General features: G+C 43.2%; 1 protein-coding gene across 2 annotated transcripts in view; it reads right to left on the bottom strand.

Moving 5' to 3' along the window:
* FNDC3A (fibronectin type III domain containing 3A) overlaps positions 1-21,951 on the bottom strand; it is a 183,247-nt gene that overhangs the window by 111,473 nt on the left and 49,823 nt on the right. Inside the window, exons 1-2 of one of the 2 annotated variants that reach the window (XM_075265996.1) lie at positions 20,628-20,648; positions 12,848-12,985 (exon numbers count right to left, since the gene is read on the bottom strand). In XM_075265996.1, coding sequence (XP_075122097.1) covers positions 12,848-12,967 — 120 coding nt within the window. In that variant the 5' untranslated portion in view covers positions 12,968-12,985; positions 20,628-20,648. Of the gene's footprint in view, positions 1-12,847; positions 12,986-20,627; positions 20,649-21,951 lie in introns of those variants that run through there. The other variant, XM_075265995.1, reaches the window with a different exon arrangement.

Below are 21,951 nucleotides of genomic sequence, written 5' to 3'. Positions count from 1 at the left end.
TGGACTCAAATTTTACCGTTGTTGAAACCAATAAGGTGTAGAAGCAGAAAAAGAGAATGAAGCAAAACACTCTGGCGCCAACATTTACGCTAAATGAATTTTGTGACACAAACCCACACTGCAAGTAAACCAATTGTATATTCTAAATAGGCTGAGTCATGGACATGTTATTGAGCTGAAGAACATATGTGGGTGGGCATCATGTTAGCCTGTTGGCAAGGGCAATCCTCTAGGCACTGAAACTAGCTCACCATTTCCTGTAACCTAACATGGTCAGCACCCGGGATGTGGTCCATCGAGAATTTCACATTCACATTCCCAGGGTTCAGTGTGTATGTCCTGTACCAGGGGGGATGTGTTTAACTAGAGCCTCTTTAAACAGGTTATGCCACGAGGTAAGAATGGGAATTCCTCTGCGCTGATACGCATTCAGCAAGACTGAAGTGAAAGAGTGCCAGAGTGTTTTACTATGGCTGTCTCCGGCACTCTGGCAAGGGGAGCGTCGTCCACCCCCAGTCACGCCCACATTCAGCCTGGCTGCGGTCAGGCTGAATTCTCAGTAGGGAAATAGACCCCCATTCTCGGCATAATGGGGGTTTCAGCAGTCAAACCCCACCAATCAGGTATTTACCCTCTATCCTATGGATAGAGGATATTACTTGGTGGCATAACCCCTTTAAATTGATTATGATAAATGAATGATTTTAGGACACTCCCCTTTTTACATGCCACTGAATTTCGGTTTTGGCAATTCACATATCTGTTTGGATAGTGTACAGTGAGTGGCATATCCCTTAGCCACTGGCAGAGTGAGACAGGATTGGCTACAATGACTTCCGATTTGGGATATTTTGTGATTAATTGTCCAGCCTTATGGGCAACTAATACTAAGACTACCCTAAGAAAAAGAACAATCAATCAGTTCAGTTCCTTCTACAATGTGGGACATAATAGTTTGGACTACATGGCAGCTTCACATTAACATATACTGGTGAATTGTATAATACATGCTGAGCTTTTTAAAGAGGACCCTTCATCATCTCCAATTCTTTTGCACCTACACTAATTTTAACACAATTAGAATATTTTCTTTATTCCCCGCCATTCTTGAGCAACCGGTGCAGTTTATTTCCATACCTGTTCTGATTTGTAGGCGTAGCAGATACTGTCAAGTAGGTGGAGTCAGGCAGAAGGCGGCATGGGGAGTGTAACTCAGATTCCCTCTGATACCTCCAATCAGAGGTGGACCATGTCAGAGCCGAGAATCACGCCCCTTTGTCGGCTCTAGCCCAAAAATGGCCACTAGACAATAAAGACCATAATCAGGCCAGGAACTGTGCGAGCTAGAGGAGAATTCCAACACTCTCAGAATCACTGGAATGAAAAATGCTAAAAAGACAGAAAGAATTGGACCCGGTGGAGTCGATGCAAGGTCCGCTTTAACCCCATTTACTTTTTTTTTTTTTTGTTTCCTTTGTTCCCATTTACTTAATCCAAGCATTTAAATTCTGTTTCATTTTATTACAGTCAGGAGAGTACATAGGATTTCGTAAAGGTGGTTTTCGACCATATAATATTTATAAAGTAAATAGTGACTCCCTTTGTAATGGGCTAAGATGGCGGACAGCACTGCATGGAGTGTGAGATAGATGCCAAATGCTGACCCCTCCTTCCCCCATACTGACCACATCCATGACAGCTTCTCATCTTCCAGAGAACAGGATCTGTCAAGTCTGAGAACATGAATCAAGATTCTTATACTTTGTATTACATGTTTGTTATCGAAATACTAATTTTTCCTTGGTGAGGTTGCATAGTCAAAGAGACAAAGGATCTTAAAACCAAGATGGGGCTTGATTGCTCTTTGACACACCCTGTAACAGAATTCCACAGACTGGAGCAAGGAGGTGTCTGGCTGGACATTGAAGTTTGGAGCCAATGAGAGATGGACAACACTCAGGAATTCCAAAGGATGCAGTAACCCCTCCTTCTTTGTCTTTAAGTGTGTGTACTTTTCAATAAAGAGTCAGTTGTGCTGAGCTGGGCTAAGGGGCTAGCATGGCTGATGTGATATGGAACTCAGTGTCTGTGTCATTATTAGTAGTTTAAACATGCTTATTAATTTGGACTGACTGATTGATCCATGATATAGTCAGTTTGACTACAACAGATCGATCACTTGACAGTTCACATGTTTATATAGTTAAACACCAGCCAAAAAAACAACCCAACGTCCAGCTGTCTACAATGTTGACCATGGGTGTGGTTGTCTGGGGTGTCACCAGGGTGAAGCATATTAAACCAGCAGCACAGATAGGTCAGGCTCACCTAAATGTAACACCATTTGCCCCACGACATTGATTACTTCCGGGTAGACATATTCATTTATTTCAAATATGCAAATGCACAATCTGAGGACAGCTCCATTTTTCCAAACTACTATACCCCACACTGCTTTAATACACTGGCACAAATACAAGAATACAGGGTCAGGTGAAATTTTAGGGCTCCCTGGCCCTGTCACTCAAAGAAGAGAGGGCATATTAGAGCAGGCTGGGACATTATAGTTTGGAGTAAGAGCGCCTCCTCTAGTACACCAGATTGTGCATATGCATAGTGTGCAATAAATGAATATCTGGGTAACAGAGACATGGATTTCCAGGTAAACCATTCAGGTAAACCTAACCTATCCGTGTCACTGATATAATAGGCTTCCTATAAGGCCCGGTTCACATCTGTGCATGGGTTTCCATTCGAGGGTCCGCTTGGGGACGCCCCCCTCTCCCCTGAATGGAAACCTAATCCACATAAAAAAAGCGGTTACCTTAGGAGACCAGCGGACCCCATAGACTATAATGGGGTCTGTGTGGTTTCCGTTCCCTTCTATGCAAGAAAAATGCTTGCAGCGCTTTTCTCTCCACAATTTCCATGCGGAGAGAGGATCAGAATCCCCGATCACAGGTGTGAACCGTGCCTAAGCGGGTCTTGGTGCATTATCTCAGTGACCAGGCCTGGAACTTTGGGCTCACCTGGCATCTAATAAATAATAATAACTTTATTTATATAGGGCCAACATATTCGGCAGCACCTTACGAATCTAAGAAGGAAGGCTGCTGTATACTGTACAGTTACCACCCCATACGTAGGACACAATGAAAGGCACAAAAGAATTCCGGAAATGAAAAATAACAGAAATGTTTAATAAAATTCTAATAAATGGCGTAAAATCCTAAAACAGAAACACGAGAAGAATACAGAAGTCTGGTCTTAAGACTCTCTACTATCGCAAGTAGCAAGACATTACTAGAAAATGCGATTTGCCAAGCCCGACTTTATTATCTGGCAGTGACAGAGCTTATCATTCATACAGAAAAGCAATGTACAAGACACATCTAAAGCCCAGTGCAGCGAGAGCAGCAAAGACAAAGCACACCTAAGTAGAACTACTGGGTGGTTACACCGATAGCTCCGTCACCACAGCAACAAAAGTTAAGAAATAATATTTGTACTGCGAGGTAGAACACAAATACCGCTGTACAATAGAAAAGGCAGAAAACAATAGAGTAAGGATAAAAATAGGAAAAGACTGAATATATATATTTATTTACACACACTGAAGAGACACTAGTGATCTTTTTAACTCATATTATCTGACAGACCATCCTCTTCCCCTCCTGTAGTAAGTTACAGGATCGTGAACCGTATTTTCTAGCAAGGGTTATGGTGCAAACAGGAAGTCCCCTCTCTGCTGCCTGCAGATGGTATGGAAAATGATCAATAGTAAGTGACCTCAGATTCATTCCAGTCCTGCCCCCTACTATAGTCCCCCTTTCTCACATATTACCCACAATTCCCTCCTCTCTCACAGCCAGGTCACCATGCCCCCATGGTTGAGACTAGAATTGAGGAGTTTGAATTAAATGTGTTGTGGATCCAGTAGGTGGCACTCGCTCAGCTTCGAGAGAGTTAGCTAACACACCCGGACGTCTGTATTTTTGGTTAGAGGGCAAGTCTCCTACATGTAACCGAAACCCACCTGGTTTGACGTGGATACAGGTGATGCCCCATAGTAATAGTCACAGAAGGCAGTATCACCATTTTACCCACTCAGTTCTAACATCTAGCATGGGGGAAACACGGTGGCTCAGTTGTTAGCACTGTATCCTTGCAGTCCTGGATTCGAATCCTGCCAAGGACAACTGCGAGGAGTTTGTATGTTCTCCCTGTGTTTGCATGGATTTCCCCCATACTCCAAAAAGACATACTGATAGGGAAAATGTAGATTGTGAGCTCACATTAAAAAGAAAAAAAAAAAAAAAAAAAAAAAAATCTACCATGCCCCCATTGTCTTCCCCAGTGTTATTAGAGGCAGGTGGTGCAGCTTTACAAGGACATTAATATGACAGCCTAAGGGTTGGTTCACATCTGCTTTTGTATTCCGGAGAGAGTCTGCATGGGGACCCCCCGAATGGAATACAAATGCAATTGCAAGCGCTGTGCTGTAAAAGCACACAGACCCCATAGACCAGTGATTTTCAACCTTTTTTGAGCTGCGGCACACTTTTTACACTTAAAAAATCCCAGGGCACACCACCAACCAAAATGGCACAAAATGACACTAAAACAGTACATATTATACATATAGTTAATAATATAGATTCTAAATGGTTGAAATAAACTGCAGCAAAATCTGCAACAAAAACGCTGCGTTTATGCAACGTGGGGCCTCAGCCTTACGCCTTCTGCATACAAGTGGCACGCATGTGGTTTTCACTGATATAAACATTAAAAATTAATTGACAGGGCCACAAATGCAGACAGATATAGGGTATATATAGGACAGATATAGGGTAGGTATAGGACAGATATAGGGGATGTATAGGACAGATATAGGGAATGTATAGGGCACATATAGGACCTGCTCTATAATTTTCAGCTCTTCAATTTGGCCCAGATACACAGCCACAAAAAGAATGGCTGTATATACGGGTCCTTAGAAATGTATAGGTCTGTACTTTTATCCACAGTTGTGTATAAAAAGTCTGGTCATGTATATTACAGGTTACAACTCCATGTGCCTCATATTAATAGCAGTGAACCCCATCATGTCCCTCACATTAACCCCCTGTGTGCTTTACATAAGGGATACTGATATGTGAGACATATGGAGGTAATAATTAAGTAAATATCTTCATTATATAGTACCCCCATATGTCACACATGTTATTAACTCTTATGTGAGCCACACAGGAGTTAATATGAGGGACATGATGGGGTTAATTGCTATTAATGTGAGGCACATGGAGTTACTAAAACTAAAGTAATAACCCCAAATGCCTTACATTCATAAGAATAGTTACTAACCTGGTGGGGTTTTTTACTTTCACTTTGTTCAGCTTCCTCTCCTCCTCAGGGCTGCAGACGGCAGGAGCTCCTCCTCACGTGTAGCAGCAGGTCCAAGGAGCCCTTATCCTGTGCAGTCAGAGGCTCATCTCTGATTGGTGGGCAGGGAGAGAAGGGGGCGTGTCCTACACCTGAGCTCTAGCAGAGCAGTGAAGGAACGCTCCGTCTACATTTACAAGTACACGAACGTCGGGGACTGGCTGCTGTGCCAGCAAAATCGGTCTCCCGTGCCAATCTTGGCACGCGTTTGGGGAACTTTCCCTGCGGCACACCCGACCATGTGTCGCGGCACACTGGTTGAAAATCACTGCCATAGACTATAATGGCATCCTTGTGCTTGCCGTGCACGAATCATGCGGACAGAAAAGTAGATTGGGAACTACTTTCCTGTCTGCATGATCCCTGCGGACATCTGCAGGTAAGCACATGGACCCCATTATAGTCTATGGTGTTCGTGCGCTTTTACAGCACAGGGCTTTGCACTAGCCTTTGGTATTCCGTTCGGGGGGGGTCCCCATGCGGACTCCCCTGGACGGAATCCAAACGCTGATGTGAACGAGGGGTGAGGTCCTAGTCTGTCCATTTCAGCATTAGCTCTGCTTTTTTTTTTGAGAAACAGGAAACTGACATGAGTACAGATACTAGACATGAGTGACTAGAACAGGAATAGCATATTTTGAATCTACTTTGCATAGCTTTGCTGGAGTGTTGCTTTAAAGTTTGAATATATTGCAGATTCTAGTATCCATAATCCTACTATATTCAGCTCTAGGGAGACCACAGGTACAGAGTTGTTCAAGTTCTGGAGACCTCCAAAAATACAAAAAAAAAAAAAAAAAAAGGTACCTGGTAAAATACATGGTAGAAGATCCCAATTACAAATAGATCTGGAATGACTTAATAGGGTTATTCAGTTTCAAGATAAAAACAGGGTCATTTTGATAAAATAAAAGAAGCCCTACCTATAGAGTAAATCCATTGCCTTGCTCTGATCCTCCCTGGTGTATTAGGGTGCATTCACACTAAGTATACGCTGACTGATTCTGGACATTAAAACGCGTTCAGAATCAGCGCATACAAAGCAGATCCCATTCATTTCTATGGGAGCCGGCATACGTGCGCTCCCCATTGAAATGCATGGGCTGCTTTTTTCCCTATTGGTTTCAATGTGACTGCATTAATGCAGAGTATTGTGCCGATCAGTGTAACAGCAACAGGCATCCTATTAGGCCCTGCCTCTGGCAGACACGGAGGACATTGTTAGAATTGGGGGGGGAGAGGGAACTACAGTATTAAATTTTATTGGTTCCATTTGTAGGACTTATCGAGTCTACAAAAATAATTCTCTGAGAGCCCCTTTAAAAATAAGAGACTGTTTAGCCACCAGTGTAAATCGTGTGGCTAAACAGTGTAAATCGTGGTATTGCAAAATTTACTTCTACATGAATATAATTGTCAAGATAATAGACTAAATACAGTCAGGGATTGATAGAAATATGCAATAGATGTAAATTCCTGTGCCCCTTTAAGCAAGAATAACAAAGGGTGTTTGCTGGAAACATCATATCACCAGATTTAATGCACACCCTTGGACACGCACCCAGATCTCTGGAAATATTCTGGGAAAAATGTGCAAGAGAATAGACTATTAGATATTAACATGATGCTAGACCCCATACAACAAAACAGGAGCCGGCAAGCTGAGAAGTAATTAATAAGCGTTTAGCTGCGTCTGTGTCACAGGAAATTCAGCATCACGTTGACAGCAATGCCAGAATAGGAAGACGTCTCAATATTAGAGCGTGACACATAGACAGAAATGTATGTGTCATGTAATTAAAGCTGGACACACACAGGGCCTGGTGACTGCACATGGGTCCAGTCTGCTCATTGTCAAACTATGTTTAATAGAAAATAGAACATTAACATTATAGAAGGCAGATACGGATACTGCTACCAAATATGGCAATGGGGCAGGAGATTTAGGAAAGTAAAAAAAAAAAAAAAAACACACCAAAACGTTGTTGGAATGGAATGTTTTATGAGTGAAATGTAAGTGATTATAATATTAGAGCGTAGATAGAATTTTCGTTACAGGGGGAAACACGGTGGCTAAGTGGTTAGCACTGCAGCCTTGCAGCGCTGGAGTCCTGGGATCGAATCCTGCCAGGGGCAACATCTGCAAGGAGTTTGTAGGTTCTCCCCATGTTTGCATGGATTTCCTCCCATTCTACAAAGACATACTGATAGGGAAAAAAAAAAAGTACATTGTGATCCCTATATGGGGCTCACAATCTACAAAAAAAAAAGAAAAAAAAAAAAAGAATTTTTGTTACAATTGAAAGAAGGCAAGACAAGATACAGTTGGACATGGATGTATATACAGTGGCTAGCTATCATTAGCAGAACATGCAATGGGCGCGGGGACACCAAATTTCCTTCTGCTAAGCACATGGAAATGGTCCTGGTAGAGACAGGGGTAGGTAATGAAGGTGCCACCTTTGTCAGTATGGGGACAAGCAAATTATGGGAGCTGCTTGTGTTTGTGCTCGTCAGCAGATCAAACTCTTCACTGGTGTCATTTCTGGGCCATCCAGAGCCTGTTTGCCATGCGCACGTGACCTCAAGTAACCACTGCTCTCAACAACCCCGAACAGCTCAGTCAAAACAGTCTAGATAGTAGACAATTCTTCAGAATTATAATCCTGCTTCTCTCAGTCCTCTCAAATACAAAATATCTTTGAGTATGTTATAGAGGCATGTATTGCAGTCAGCAAGCGCTCACCAAGAGGCACGCTACCAAAAAGTAGCCTCTGAGAACCCTTTTTCGGGAAGCAGGAGGAAGCACTAGACCCAGCGTCTAACCAAACCACACTCGTATTTAATTATATATCTGGATAAGAAATAACTACATGGCGAGTTTTGCAATAATCTGACATTTTTATTTTGGAGTTTTATTTTTGCCATGACCATCCTCCCTCACTATCCTGTGCCTTGCTCTACAACAACTGGCTGGAGCAGGAGCCTAGTCTTCCCTTGGCCCTGAATACAGTAGAACAAAATCTATTAAGCTCCTCCTCCTAAACTCAACTCCATACCTTCTTATCAGGCGTTACCCACTTAGTAAGGATTAAATGCTAAAATGGACCTTCCAGGACCTTAAGTTATGAGGACAATGCCAACAAATGTCCTTGAAGAGCCTTGTAAAGCTGCACCAACTACTGGGGAAGGTAATGTGGGTACAGTGATCTGACTCTGAGAAGAGTCATGTGAGAGAGGGGTTATAAGGAGCAGATTATGTGAGGTAGATGAGGAGCAAGGAGGTAAGTTAGGGCAGAAGGAAATTACTGATGAATATGTGGTGAGATGGAAATTCTCATCAATATCTGCAGGCAGCAGAAAGGGATCTCCTGTTTGCACAACAACCTATGCCAGAAAAAAAAACAGGTCAAACTGTAATCACGTGATTGAAGAAGGTGAAAAGCACGGTATAATTTAATTTTGTTCATTATTTCAAAGGTATGCTCATTGCTTTGGAATTTACAAGGGATTTGACTTTTCATTTGGGGAGGAATCCTAACAAAAGTCTTGCCCAAAATTCGGTGTTGCCTTCAGAAAGTTTGGGAACAACGGATACATAGGTTACCATTCCCTAATAACCAATGGAAAGAACATCACGAGTGTGCAGCAAGATAAGAGAAAACAAAATGCATAAATTATTATCAGAAAGAAACGTTTCAGCAGGTATACACGAATCTCACTAGAATATGTATGTAACGGAACCGCAAAAGACATGAAACAAAATAAAAGTAAGGCAATTACAGTCTTGCATCTAAAAGATCTCACCACATGAAAACATATCTATTGTTATTGGTCTTGACTACATGCATTATTTATTAGAATGCTATCTCAGAAGGGCTGGAGTCTCAGAAGATTACAGAAATGCTGGCATGCGCTCAACAATTTTAGCTACTTTTTTTCCCAAGGAAATGTATTTTATAATACAGCTGTTATATCCAATATAAGGTAGCGGTAAATGCTACCTATAATGTTCTGTCAGGGAATGAACAGGCACAATGTATATGTCCCACCAGTGTGCCACAACCTCCTTAGACCAGGATACACTCACTGAAAAATCCCAACGCCAGCTACAGGTAACAACAGGTGTCTGATACAGTCCCTTAAGTCCTTAATAAAAGGGGTATTCGAGACTTTTATACTGACAGCCTGTTCTTAGGATAGGTGATCACTATTAGATTGGTGGTGGACTGATACCAGACAACCCCACCAAGTAACTAACTGACCGAACCACCTGGGCAAGCCCTGCATACCAGGCACAGCCGCTATGCCCCATTCACTTAAAGGGGCTCTATCATTGGGAGAAGTCATTTTTAGATAAGTACTAGAGATGAGCGAGTACTGTTCGGATCAGCCGATCCAAACAGCACGCACCATAGAAATGAATGGATGCACCTGGTACTTCCGCTTTGACACCGGCTGGCGGCTTAACCCCCCGTGTGCCGGCTACGTCCATTAATTTCTATGCGAGCGTGCTGTTCGGATCGGCTGATCCGAACAGTACTCGCTCATCTCTAATAAGCACATCTTATCTGGGATACTTGTCCTCTTAAAGTGGCTCTAGCATTAGATTTTCCGGATTTTTAGATAAACATATGCCTGAATAGCCTTTAAAAAGGCTATTCAGGTGCTGCTAATCGTTTTTGAACCCACCCACCCCCCGGTTTTCTGAATTACACCCACCCCCCGTTTTTCTGCGCACACTCCAGCATCATTTTCCTGTAGAGAACATCGGCAACCGTACTGCACATGCGCAGCATGCTCGTGTAGTTCTCAGGGGAACTGAACAATTCTCTAAACAAAAATGGCGCGGGGACGTGTGCGCAAGATTTCGATTGTAACCGCCAGGCTGGAGGCGGTCAAACGCAAGGAGGAAGACGTCAAAGAAGAGAGGAGGGCGTGAACAAGCTATGACGCAGGGGGTGCACGGAACGCCCATTGTGCACGGTAGGACTGAATTGCAAATACATTTTAAAGGTAATTCAGAAAACGAGGGGTGGGTGGGTTCAAAAACTATTAGCAGCACCTGAATAACCTTTTTAAAGGCTATTCAGGCATATGTCTATCTAAAAACCGGAGAATCTAATGATAGAGCCCCTTTAAACTTACCCACAAAACGCATAGGCGTTCGATGTAAGCCATGCTCTAACACGGGTTATATTAGAGAGCTTTGTGCACCTCTTTCACACCCCATCCTGACAATATAAAGCAGTCGGTCCCATCAATCACAATGCTGCAGCTGGCAATGGCATGGCGGAGAGGTCCTTTTGTCTGCATTGATCATGGCGCAGAATGGTGGAAGAGTTCTTTCAATTCCAGATGTTCTTGCTGGATAATGGCTGTCAATCTCAGGTCTCTTCCAGTAGGTCACTGTACACACCCTGCTATTATGCCATCACCAACTTGTACATTGGAATGTGAGAAGTGTATGTGATAGGGCTAAGTTGCCGCACTAGGAAAAAAAAAACCTGGCACTAAGTATAACTGATCAGTCATAGATCCTGAAAAAGTAAAGCGAAACACAGTACAGATAATACACAACTATTGGCATTAGCAGTCTGGGCCGATTTGCTATTACGTAAGAGAACAATATGTTCTGTTCGTGCAGGATTACAATCGACTTCTTCTAAGAAAAGTTGGTGGCAGTGACTGCTGTGCCCGGCTACAAGGTGGATGGCGCTGCCTTGGCTGGCTCTGCTTGTTAAAGCTCAGTGATAGAAATTGGAAATAGCAGGTATACACCGCCAGATCTATTTATCTTCTAATATACCATAAGGCCCCAATCTGAATTGAGAAAACTGAATTGCATTCCCTTGTGCGCAGTTTGTGACTCTCCGCACGTCACTCGTCTTAGTCAACAAATTAGATTGTGGACTCGGTGGAACATGAAGCAGAGTACTCTATCAGCACAATCGAGTGAGTGAAGAAATGCTTCCTCTCCATTACAAGGACAGAACCTTACCGTCTTCTGGCAGTCTGCCACCCAAGTCATCCTTCATAAAAACACTGACGGGTGGACAAGAAAATGCTTGCAATTTTAGTAATGAAGAAACTGTAAACAAGTAGCCAATGAACACTTAAAGGGTTTGTCCGACGCGACTAAAAATGGCAGAAATTGTGATTAAATAACAAAAAACAGTTATACAAGTCTATTTTCTCTGCCGCTAATCCTTCTCTGATCGCTGACCTTTGATATATCATATACCACACAAGACCGTCGTGCTGTATACTGCTGGGGCCAGCGACTGGTTGTATCGGTGGTGTCGGTATAATGGCACATCCTCGCTCCAGTCCAGTATAGAGTCTTATGGGAAGGACTGGAATGGGGGGGAATTAAAGGGCTTCTTCAAGACTCATTATTTATGGGCTATCCATAGGATAGGCCTTCAATATCATATTGGTGGGACCGCCACCAATCACACTCACATCAGCTGTTTTGAGCATAGTGTACAGAGTCTGGAATCAGATGACCACGTATACTGTGTACTGGCCATTGTAGCTCAGCTCCAAAGTATAGGAGCTCAGCTGAAAAAAACATCACAGTGCATGGAGCCATCTGCTTCTTGAGCTGTGCATGATGTGGAAATAGCTGATCGGTGGGAGCCCAAAACCCAGCACCTAAGACGTGATATTAAAACTGAGTCTTGGGGAACCCCTTTTAAATAGTTAAATATAGCTTCTTACATATTTAAAGAAGACATTATACCAAGTCTGAAAAGTCCAATGACTTCTGTCACCCAATGGTGCCGTCATCCTGAGCATTTTGGTATGCATCAACATTAGCAAGGCTTATATCTTTGGAATGGCTGAACAGACCTGGATAAACAAAACCCCAAAATCCCCTAGGGGTGACACTGCCTATCGCATGATGTACATCAGTGGCTCTTCAAATCTTGTGGAAGGGAAGGATCAGATGAGATAAACGATTTTCCCCCTATATAAACCAGTATGTTCCAGTGGGTGTGTAAGCCCTGATCTGGGGGTCCCAAGAACACGACAAACAGCAGCGCCTGTCATTTTTATAACACAGAAGGCAACCATTATCTGAGCCAAAGCACAGTGGTGGCAGGAATTATAAAACCTTTACCTGGTGCTACACCCAGCACCTCTGAGACAGGAATCAGGGGATTCTCTGAGGTAATAAGGTACAAGAATCACTGCTCTAAATTTCTTCCAATAGACGTTCATATAATTTTGCGTGATTTTAATTCTATATTCCAACACACAGTGCACTAGAGAAGAAGCTGAGGAACACAGAAGCTAGCCAGGTTCTTGTATTGGAAATGGCAGCAGCCACACCATATTGGGCTACTGGAAGTAACAGGTTAAACATAGAAATAAAAAGAGTATGAGAATAGTCTCTAACCTGTTGACTGCCTTCTCCATTAACAATGGGTGTGGGTAGAAGTGGAATATCGGTTGTAAGTAGTGGTGTGGTGTCCAGTGGTGGAGGATGATGATCAGCCATCATGGATAAAACATACATTTACAATGGCTTCAATCCCTGCACACAGAAAGGGAAAAAAAACAAAATAAATCAGTTATTGTAAATACATAAACAAATAATAAAAGTTTTCACAGAATAAACATCATGAAGTTTTAGCCTAAAAACTTCAAAGCTGAATCCGACCATCTCATTGCACACAATGCAGCCCCTCTGTGTACACGCAAGGCCTGATAGATACCATAGGCTGGCACATGAAGACAAGCTCTAAGGGCATTTCTACCCTGGGTGTTGTGTCTGCTGGGCATGTGTGCCAGGAAAGTTCCTGCAAGTTTAAACCTATCCAACAAGATCTCACCAACCCAACAGATGCAGATGCCAAGAGTCTTCTTTAGACATCTGTATAGAACAGCGCTAGACCACATGCATTTTTTTTCCTGATGTGGTTTTAAAGGGAGTTCGTCACCAGAACCCATTCAGACAGACAGACTGATTTAGGCGCACAGTTGCCGACATATTGCGTTTTTTTTGTCGCCCTGTTTTCCCATTTGAATACTGACAAAAACAGCGATCTCGGCAGCAGAGGGACCAAACTGCAAAAAGAAAATAATGTTCGATTCAGGTGACCCTATGCTATTATTGGTGTAGCTGGGTGTCACAGACCTTGTGTAACCGTGCACACACACCTACACTGAATAACCACCTTATTAGAGACGCCGCTCCTTTCTATGGAACAGTTTTCATGTGAATCCACATTAGGCCGGTTTTACACGGCTGAATCTGGACTGAGGAACTTGGTCTGTGTATCAACCAGATTAAAGCGGCCTGGATCCTGCAAAGCGGAGCTGGTAAATGTGGCCAATACATGAATTGCTTCCTGGCCGGAACGCAGCCATATGAAACCGGCAAAAAAGTGATATGAGCAGATTCAAACAAGGCACAGGGGCGGATCCAGGGCCGGGCGAGCCGGGCAACCGCCCAGGGCCCTGCACTTAGCGGGGCCCCGCGGCCCGGCCCTAACAAAATGGTCCCGGTCAGCTCGGCATAGTCAGGCAAGTGCTGGGGCCCACAGAGCCTCTGGGGGCCCCCCAGCACTTGCCTGTCACGATTTCGATGAGCCGATGAGCTGAATCGCGATTAAAGCAGGAGCTGTGAGCTCAGCTCCTGCTTTAAAGCTCCGGCCCGGCTTGCGTGTGTAGGCGCGATGACGTCATCACATCACGCTTACACACGCAAGCCGGGCCGCAGCTAAGCAGGAGCTGAGGTCACAGCTCCTGCATCGCGTATGTGACTGGAGTAAGAGAGAGGAGCGTCGGGGGAACGATGGAAGGTGAGTGATAGAAGGTGAGTGTAAGTGTTTGTTTTGTATTAAATATTAAGGTGGAACATAATGAAGGGGGCCCATGAAACTGGGGAGCAAATGAAGGGGAGGGGGGGGGAAGGGCATGACACTGGGGAAGATGAAGGGGGTGGGGAGAGAACGGCATGAAACTGGGGACAGAGATGGAGGGGGCCCAAAGAAACTGGGGGGCAAATGAAGGGGAGGGGGAACAGCATGACACTGGGGTAGAGACGGGGGACATGAAACTGTGAGCAGATGAAGGGGGAGAACGTGATGAAACTGGGGACAGAGATGGAGGGGGGGACATGAAACTGGGGGCAGAGGAGGGGTGTATATGAAACTGGGGGAGAGATGGAGGGGGGGCATATAATTTACGGGTGACTGTAGTAGGATTATACTGTGTGGGAGCACATGATAAATGAATGAGAATGGGTGGAATCAACATAAAAGTGGGTGGAGCCAAATTTGCCGCGGCGCGCAGAGCGCGCCGCACATTTTGCCCCTCTTTTTACTCTTTAAAAATTGGGAGGTATGGCGTTAGTGACGCCACACTCCTGCATGACGTCACTCGCTTCATCTGCGACGCACAGTGTCTCGACTCCCCCCGCCTCCTTTACAAGGGGGCCCACTGAGGCTCTGTCGCCCAAGGGCCCATAAAAACCTGGAGCCGGTCCTGGGTCAGCATGTCCCTACGGACGCCGATGAGCTGAATACATAGGCGTTTAAAGCAGGAGCTGTCACAGCTAAGCTCCTGTTTTAACGCTGAGCTCCGGCATTTGTAGTCGCGATGTGATGACGTCACATCGCGCCTACAATGTGTATGAGGGAGAGAGCTACGAGGGAAGGTGAGTGTGTGTGAGAACAGTATGACGCTGGGGCAGATGGAGGGGGAGAGAACAGTATGACACTGGGGCAGATGAAGGGGGGAGAACAGCATGACACTGGGGCAGATGAAGGGGGGAGAACAGCATGACACTGGGGCAGAGACGGGGGGGACATGAAACTGTGGGCAGATAAAGGGGGAGAATGGCATGAAACTGGGGACAGAGATAGAGGGGGGGACATGAAACTAGGGGTAGATGAAGGGTGTATATGAAAATGGGGAGAGATGGAGGGGGGACATATAATTTACGGGTGACTGTAGGAGGATTATACTGTGTGGAATCACATGAAAAATTAATGGGAATGGGCGGAGTCAACATAAAAGTGGGCTGGGCCTAATTTGCTGCTGTGCGTAGGACCCCGCCAAAGTCAATTGCCCAGGGCCCCGCAAACCCTGGATCCGCCACTGACAAGGCACGGCCTTAGTGCTAGACCTGCTGTGCCAAAACCTGTAAAACCTGCCACCTTGTGAAGTCTTCTTGTCTGTGTCCATTGTAAATGGTATGATTGAGAAAAACACCCAGTCAACGGGAATCGACATAATAACTTCCACCTAATACTATGACAAATTGATGTTGTTCTGAAGACAAAGAGATCCAATGCAGAACTAGATAGGTGTCTCTAATAAAGTGGCCATTTAGGGTTTGGGTAATTACTACTTATTTCGTTTAGCAAGTTAAACATTCACATTTTTAACATCATCTTTGTTTTTATCATAAACGAGATCCAAATTGGACAATATACAAAAAAATGTTGTAACAACTATAATCACAAAGCCAGGGATGTGCAGAAGATAGCGCTAATGGGCACCGCACAGCCTTAGAAAAGAATTGGGTTAAGCACTATGCCCCTGGTATGGACATCACCTGTCTATAAGCGACTGGCAGAACGTTGTGACATGTTAATAATAATAATAATAATAATAATAATAATAATATTAGTTATTCCCATCTTCAGCAGGGGTGGTCCTGTCTAGTTTTGGGCTGGTCGACTAGAATAGGTTTTACTATATACTGTATATACTCGAGTATAAGCTGAATTTTTCAGCACAGTTTTTGTGCTTAAAAAGCCCCCCTCGGATTCAAGCCCCCATACTCGAGTCAAGTGACAAAATAAAAAAAAAATTGGGGGGGGGGGGACGACTATGACCAGCCGCAATAGTAATGTATAGAATCTCCCATAAAATAGGGGGAAAAAAAGACGCTTTAAAAAAATATAAAAAGATAAAATAAATAAAATTTCTAAATCCCTCCTTTCCCTAGAATACATATAAAAGTAGAAAATGACTGACACACAAACACATTAGGTATCCCTCTGTCTGACAGTGCCTGGTCTACTGAATATAGGGGACCTGCAGTGCTCCTGTTCCATCAGGAAGGGGTTAATAGGAGCACTGCAGATCCCCTATAGTCAGCCAGGCTGAATTCCACGTGGGGGAAAAAAAAACTCAGTCCTCAAGCTCAGGGAAGGGCCAGACAGACAACCAAAACACCCCCTCCCCTTTCCCAGCATCTACTGCACCCAAAAACTCCGACCATTTTAATTTTTGAAATTTTCCAGTAGCTGCTACATTTCCCCCCTCGGCTTATACTCGAGTCAATAAGTTTCCCAGTTTTTTGTGGTAAAATTAGGGGCCTCGGCTTATATTCGGATCGGCTTATACTCGAGTGTATACGGTAGTTTTTTTTGTAAGTATATCGGTGTTCACATTGCAGTCATATGGTTTATTTGCCACAGCTAAAATACAAAGTTTTCACCGAACTACATAAAGTTATTTGGGAATAGACAAAAATCCTGATTTAGCAGCACCTTTAGGCTGGATGCACATGACCATGTGTATGTAGCCGGGCTGTGATTGAATGGCACAGATGGCACATGGGTGACCATCCATGTCCTGCCCATGCCTGCACGGCACCATTCATTGCTCTCAGTGAAAACAGGATGCAAACTGGACAGAAACAGGACCTGTCCTGAGTTTTGCCCCAGGTTCATGGGCACAAAATTATACACAGTCGTGTGTATGGGGCCATAGAAATGAATGGGTCATGAAAAACGTGGCTAGGACACTGACAATATACACTGTTCGGTGCATGAGGCCAACCTTTCAATTTTGTACAAGAACATGGACTAGTAATTAGACTAAAAGGCACTATTCCTTTAAAAAAATAAAAATAAAAAATCTACTAGATGTGAATGGTTTCCTACCGAAGCTATCTATCCACATAGGAAAATAAAATAAATTGCAAACGCTTCAGAAGTGGCCGCCATGTCAAGTGGTTATCACCTTCCGAGAGTACACATATTTAATAATAAGGTAAGTCTATTTGAGAACCTCATTAACCTGCGTGTATGGAAAGTTTCTGAACAGCAAAATCAATGAAGCGCCTGATAACAATGTTGGCATTTTTTGTTTGTAAACCCACAAATGCGATATCACAAAAACTATTCATAGAAAAAGTAAACCGTAGATAATGAAATTTTCCATTATTTACAGATAAACGCCGTTCATTGCTGTGGTACACGGCGCAGGGAATCTGATTTCAGGGAGATTAGGGGCATTTGTGTTTTTTTGTACCATTTTGCTGTAATTTGAGGCATGGCAATAAGCTTGTGTCGGCTGCCGAATAATCACTGTACAAATATTAAACATTGATTTCACACTTAGCGCTCACAGAAAACTATTTCTAATCCTTCCTCGCCTTCAATAGTTGTATTCGGTCTTCCCGAGTAAGAAAATGCTTATTAACCAATTTGCTGCAGATGCTAAACAGACAAGATAGACAGAATTATTGGGGGAGAGGGCCACGCCAAGACCCCCATAGTCCATTGGATTTAAGTCTATTGCAGTGCAATTATGATTGGCAATCTTATGACACCAGTAAGAAGCCACTGGGCATGGCATAGTAGTCATTTAGGCTATTACTAGGACATCTAGGAGGGAAATGAGGTTTGTAGATTCATTCCACAAGACATGATATAGATCAGTCAGTAGGAGGGAACAAGTTAAAGGGTTCCGTCTGCCATTAAGATCACCAATCTACTATCTTGTTGGTTTTACAAATTGATCGATAAACTACACATAAAAATCCATTTTAGTGCAAAGTAAACTAAACCGAATATTGACCTTCTCTCTGTATGCACCTACTGTATATAGGGAAAAAAATCCCTTTCATCCGGTGTTGGCACAGCAGGTGGGGGCGACATTACTGCTGCTCTGAATACTCTTTATTTACAAATGACTGGGCCTCCGACCCAGCCACTGGGATCAAAGCATATGACATCGATACTCTTACTTGCTATGGTTGCCACCTAGAGAATATATTTTTCTTTCCAGGCTTCCGCAGTTCGGCATAATACCGTTCTTTAAATATTTACTCTCCTCCTATGTGATGTAAGTGTTAGAGACCAACATAAATCATCTGCAGAGAAGGTGGGATATAATCGCTTCATGTGTACATCAGGAGGGATGATCCCCGGGTCATTTATCATAGTCAGTTTTTAAAGCCATACACTCCATCAACCATTTCCACACATCCAAATAAGCGTAGGCTTCACTGTCACAAGCCCCAGACAATAAGTGAATGCTCTATAAGCAGAAGTATCAAATATACTAACGCTAAGGCGCGACCTACACGAGATCTCAAAAGCAATATCGGGCTACTACAACAAAAAATTCATGCCCGTGAACGTGGTTGTTTTGTGAGCCACAAGTTCGCAGAAATCCAAGAATCACTAATATTACTTATATGGCTGGAAGTGCGGGTCCGAGGAATAATAGTATAGGGGGATAAACCTCACGAATATTTGTCAAAACGAATCTAGTGAGGTTCAACCAAATGGATAAAAAAAATGTTTTAACTTTTCACATTATTCTGAAAGTATGCTACTAGGCTTCAAAAAAACCAGGCATTGATCTATAGGAAGCTACCTTTGCAAAGATGGTGATAGAGCACGTTTTCCTTTTCCACCAAGGAGGACTTAATTGTATATTCTGTTACCAGACACCGCACCACCAAAATATGTCATCGAGTGAAAGAAGGCATACAGAGATCTCCATCATAGGAGCTGCAAAGAACACCCTAGAGCTGTATTTATGACTAGACTGAAGAATATGCAAAGGATCTTTTTCTGGTTAATTTGGGATATTAGTGCACGGCCAGACAAAGTTATACAATGAACAATACAGCTAGTTAGTGCGCGGTCAGACAAAGTTATCCAATGAATACTACAGCTAGTTAGTGAGCGGTCCGACAAATTTATACAATGAAGACTACAGCTAGTTAGTGAGTGGTCCAACAAAGTTATCCAATGAATACTACAGCTAGTTAGTGAGTGGTCCGACAAAGTTATCCAATGAATACTACAGCTAGTTAGTGAGTGGTCCGACAAAGTTATCCAATGAACACTACAGCTAGTTAGTGAGTGGTCCGACAAAGTTATCCAATGAACACTACAGTTAGTTAGTGAGCGGTCAGACAAAGTTATGTAATGAAGACTACAGCTAGTTAGTGAGCGGTCAAAGTTATGTAATGAAGACTACAGCTAGTTAGTGAGCGGTCAGACAAAGTTATGTAATGAAGACTACAGCTAGTTAGTGAGCGGTCAATGTTATCTAATGAAGACTACAGCTAGTTAGTGTGCAGCTAAACAAAGTTATCCAATGAAGACTACAGCTAGTTAGTGAGCAGTCAGACAAGGTTATCCAATGAATACTACAGCTGTTAAATACAATATACCGTAGGTTTTTTCCCATTGCTGTGCACATTTCATGTCTCTATGTAGTCTTTCAAGCTTCAAGGCTGGCATTTGCTTTTAACCCATCTTTGCTATAGACAGAGCACATGCTAAATGTCAACTACCTCACAATAACCCCCAGTAACAAACAATGATAAATCCACCAATTTCTTTAAATAACAGGTGTCTGTCAAAAACAAACCAAATATTCTTCCACCCTTAGTGGAAAACCCCATTTAACACCCAACCTTTTGTTATCTCCGAACTACTGGGTTTGTAATGGAATCTACAAAGAACCACCGCCTCGGCCTCTGTATGTAGTGGCGACATTTGTGTGTCAGCTTATATTAAGTCAGACAACCAATATCTGGTCCTACCGTCGGGCTAGACGAAATAAAAGTACAAGAAAATATACTTGTAATTTATCTCCTTAGGTTAAGCATAGAGAACCGCGGTTACTAAAACTGCCTGAGAGGGGGGAAAAAAAATTCTCCATCTTTTCAACTATTTTTAATGGCAAGAATAGCGCAGTCTGCAGCACCAATGTTGTTAAGAACATCAACAGACACCCCCCCCCCATCCTAAAAAAATAGAGTTAATGGAGTTTTTGCCGATATCTAAAAAAGAACAGAGTATAGCTGTCATGGCTCCGTGATGCCGGTGTGAACACAGCTTTAGTAATTGCTATATTTCAATTAAGAACACATTATTAAGTGTGAGAGCGAAAATAACCCATCAGCTAACCTCAATTATGTCTTCCAAATGTACTTAAACAGGAGGCACTCCGCTTCATGAATGAAAGGCTTGAGTTCTGGTCGAGCCGAATCGTCCTCCTCCATAGAAGAGTATTTAAAGGAGCCTTACCATCTCTGACACTTATGGCCTAGTCACATGAAGCAAGCCATACTCATCTGTGAATGGAGAGCGTAACGTGGTGAATCTCTGGAGCTACTTCATCAGTCAGGACTGAGGATATTGGCCGCCCTTTCTTGATATATCTTGTACATGGACATACCCCTTGTCCTCTATAGCTTTTGTATTACTAATAAATTCCCAAACCTCCAAACATGAAGAAAAACCAAAGGCAATAAGAAACCCAGATTATAAAACCGAACGTGCTAACTCTATGTAGACCAGATTACAAAGAGGAGATTCATTACCTGCTCCTTTCTGCCTTCCAGACTGTAGTGTAGTGAATACATCCAACAGTCTGCAAACTGAAGACAGACATGAGGAAGTGGCCTACGTTCCGTTACAACCCCTCAGATAAGGCGCACCATTAGATAATCTAGATCTTAAAAAAAAAATCTTCAGTGAAAATATCGACAACTGCTTAAACAGTCCCTTGAGAGTAGGTGGTACAATAGTATGGTAACCTCCTAACAGATACAAGTCACTTTCCTTAAAGGGTACCAGAGTTTTTACACAAAGTAGAAATATGTGCAGGGTCTCGCTGGGCAGTCTGTTCTACAACTGTATAAGTCTTCATATGGGGCGTCCTATCAGTCTTTCTGCTGCTGCTAATCATTATGGCAGCACCACATTTTCCATATGTCTCGGAGACTGTGGGGGTGTACAATAAGGAACAGTCTGTTCTCCCCCATCCATTATAACTCCCACTGGTTTGCCTACATGTAAGGCTCTATTCAAATCACATTTTTAAGGCTAAAGCCTCACGTTGCGGAAACACGGCTTTTTTGTTTTCTTCAGCCAAAGCCAAGAATGGCTACAAGAGGAATGGGAAATATATAGAAAGCTCTTCTACTTAATCCACTCCCGGCTTTGGTGCAAAAAAACTGCAGCAAAATCTGCAACCAAAGAAGCTGCGTTTCCGCAACGTGGGGCCTTAACCTAAATCCATTTAGCACAACTGTCTAAAGCAGAGGTTCCCAAACATTTTTTTCTCGTAGACCACTTTCAAAATTTTACTGGTTTCGGTGGACCCCTGCTGCTACATTTCTACCATATTCTCAAAACTCGTCAAAAACTGTGAAGATTAGATATAACGAAGACCCCTGTCAAGTCTCCCGTGGAACCCTGGGGGTCAACCTAGACCACTTTGGGAATG

This window comes from Leptodactylus fuscus, chromosome 2 (genome assembly GCF_031893055.1).
Source record: "Leptodactylus fuscus isolate aLepFus1 chromosome 2, aLepFus1.hap2, whole genome shotgun sequence".
Taxonomy (NCBI): domain Eukaryota; kingdom Metazoa; phylum Chordata; class Amphibia; order Anura; family Leptodactylidae; genus Leptodactylus; species Leptodactylus fuscus.
This window is presented reverse-complemented; position numbering and strand designations above follow the sequence as displayed.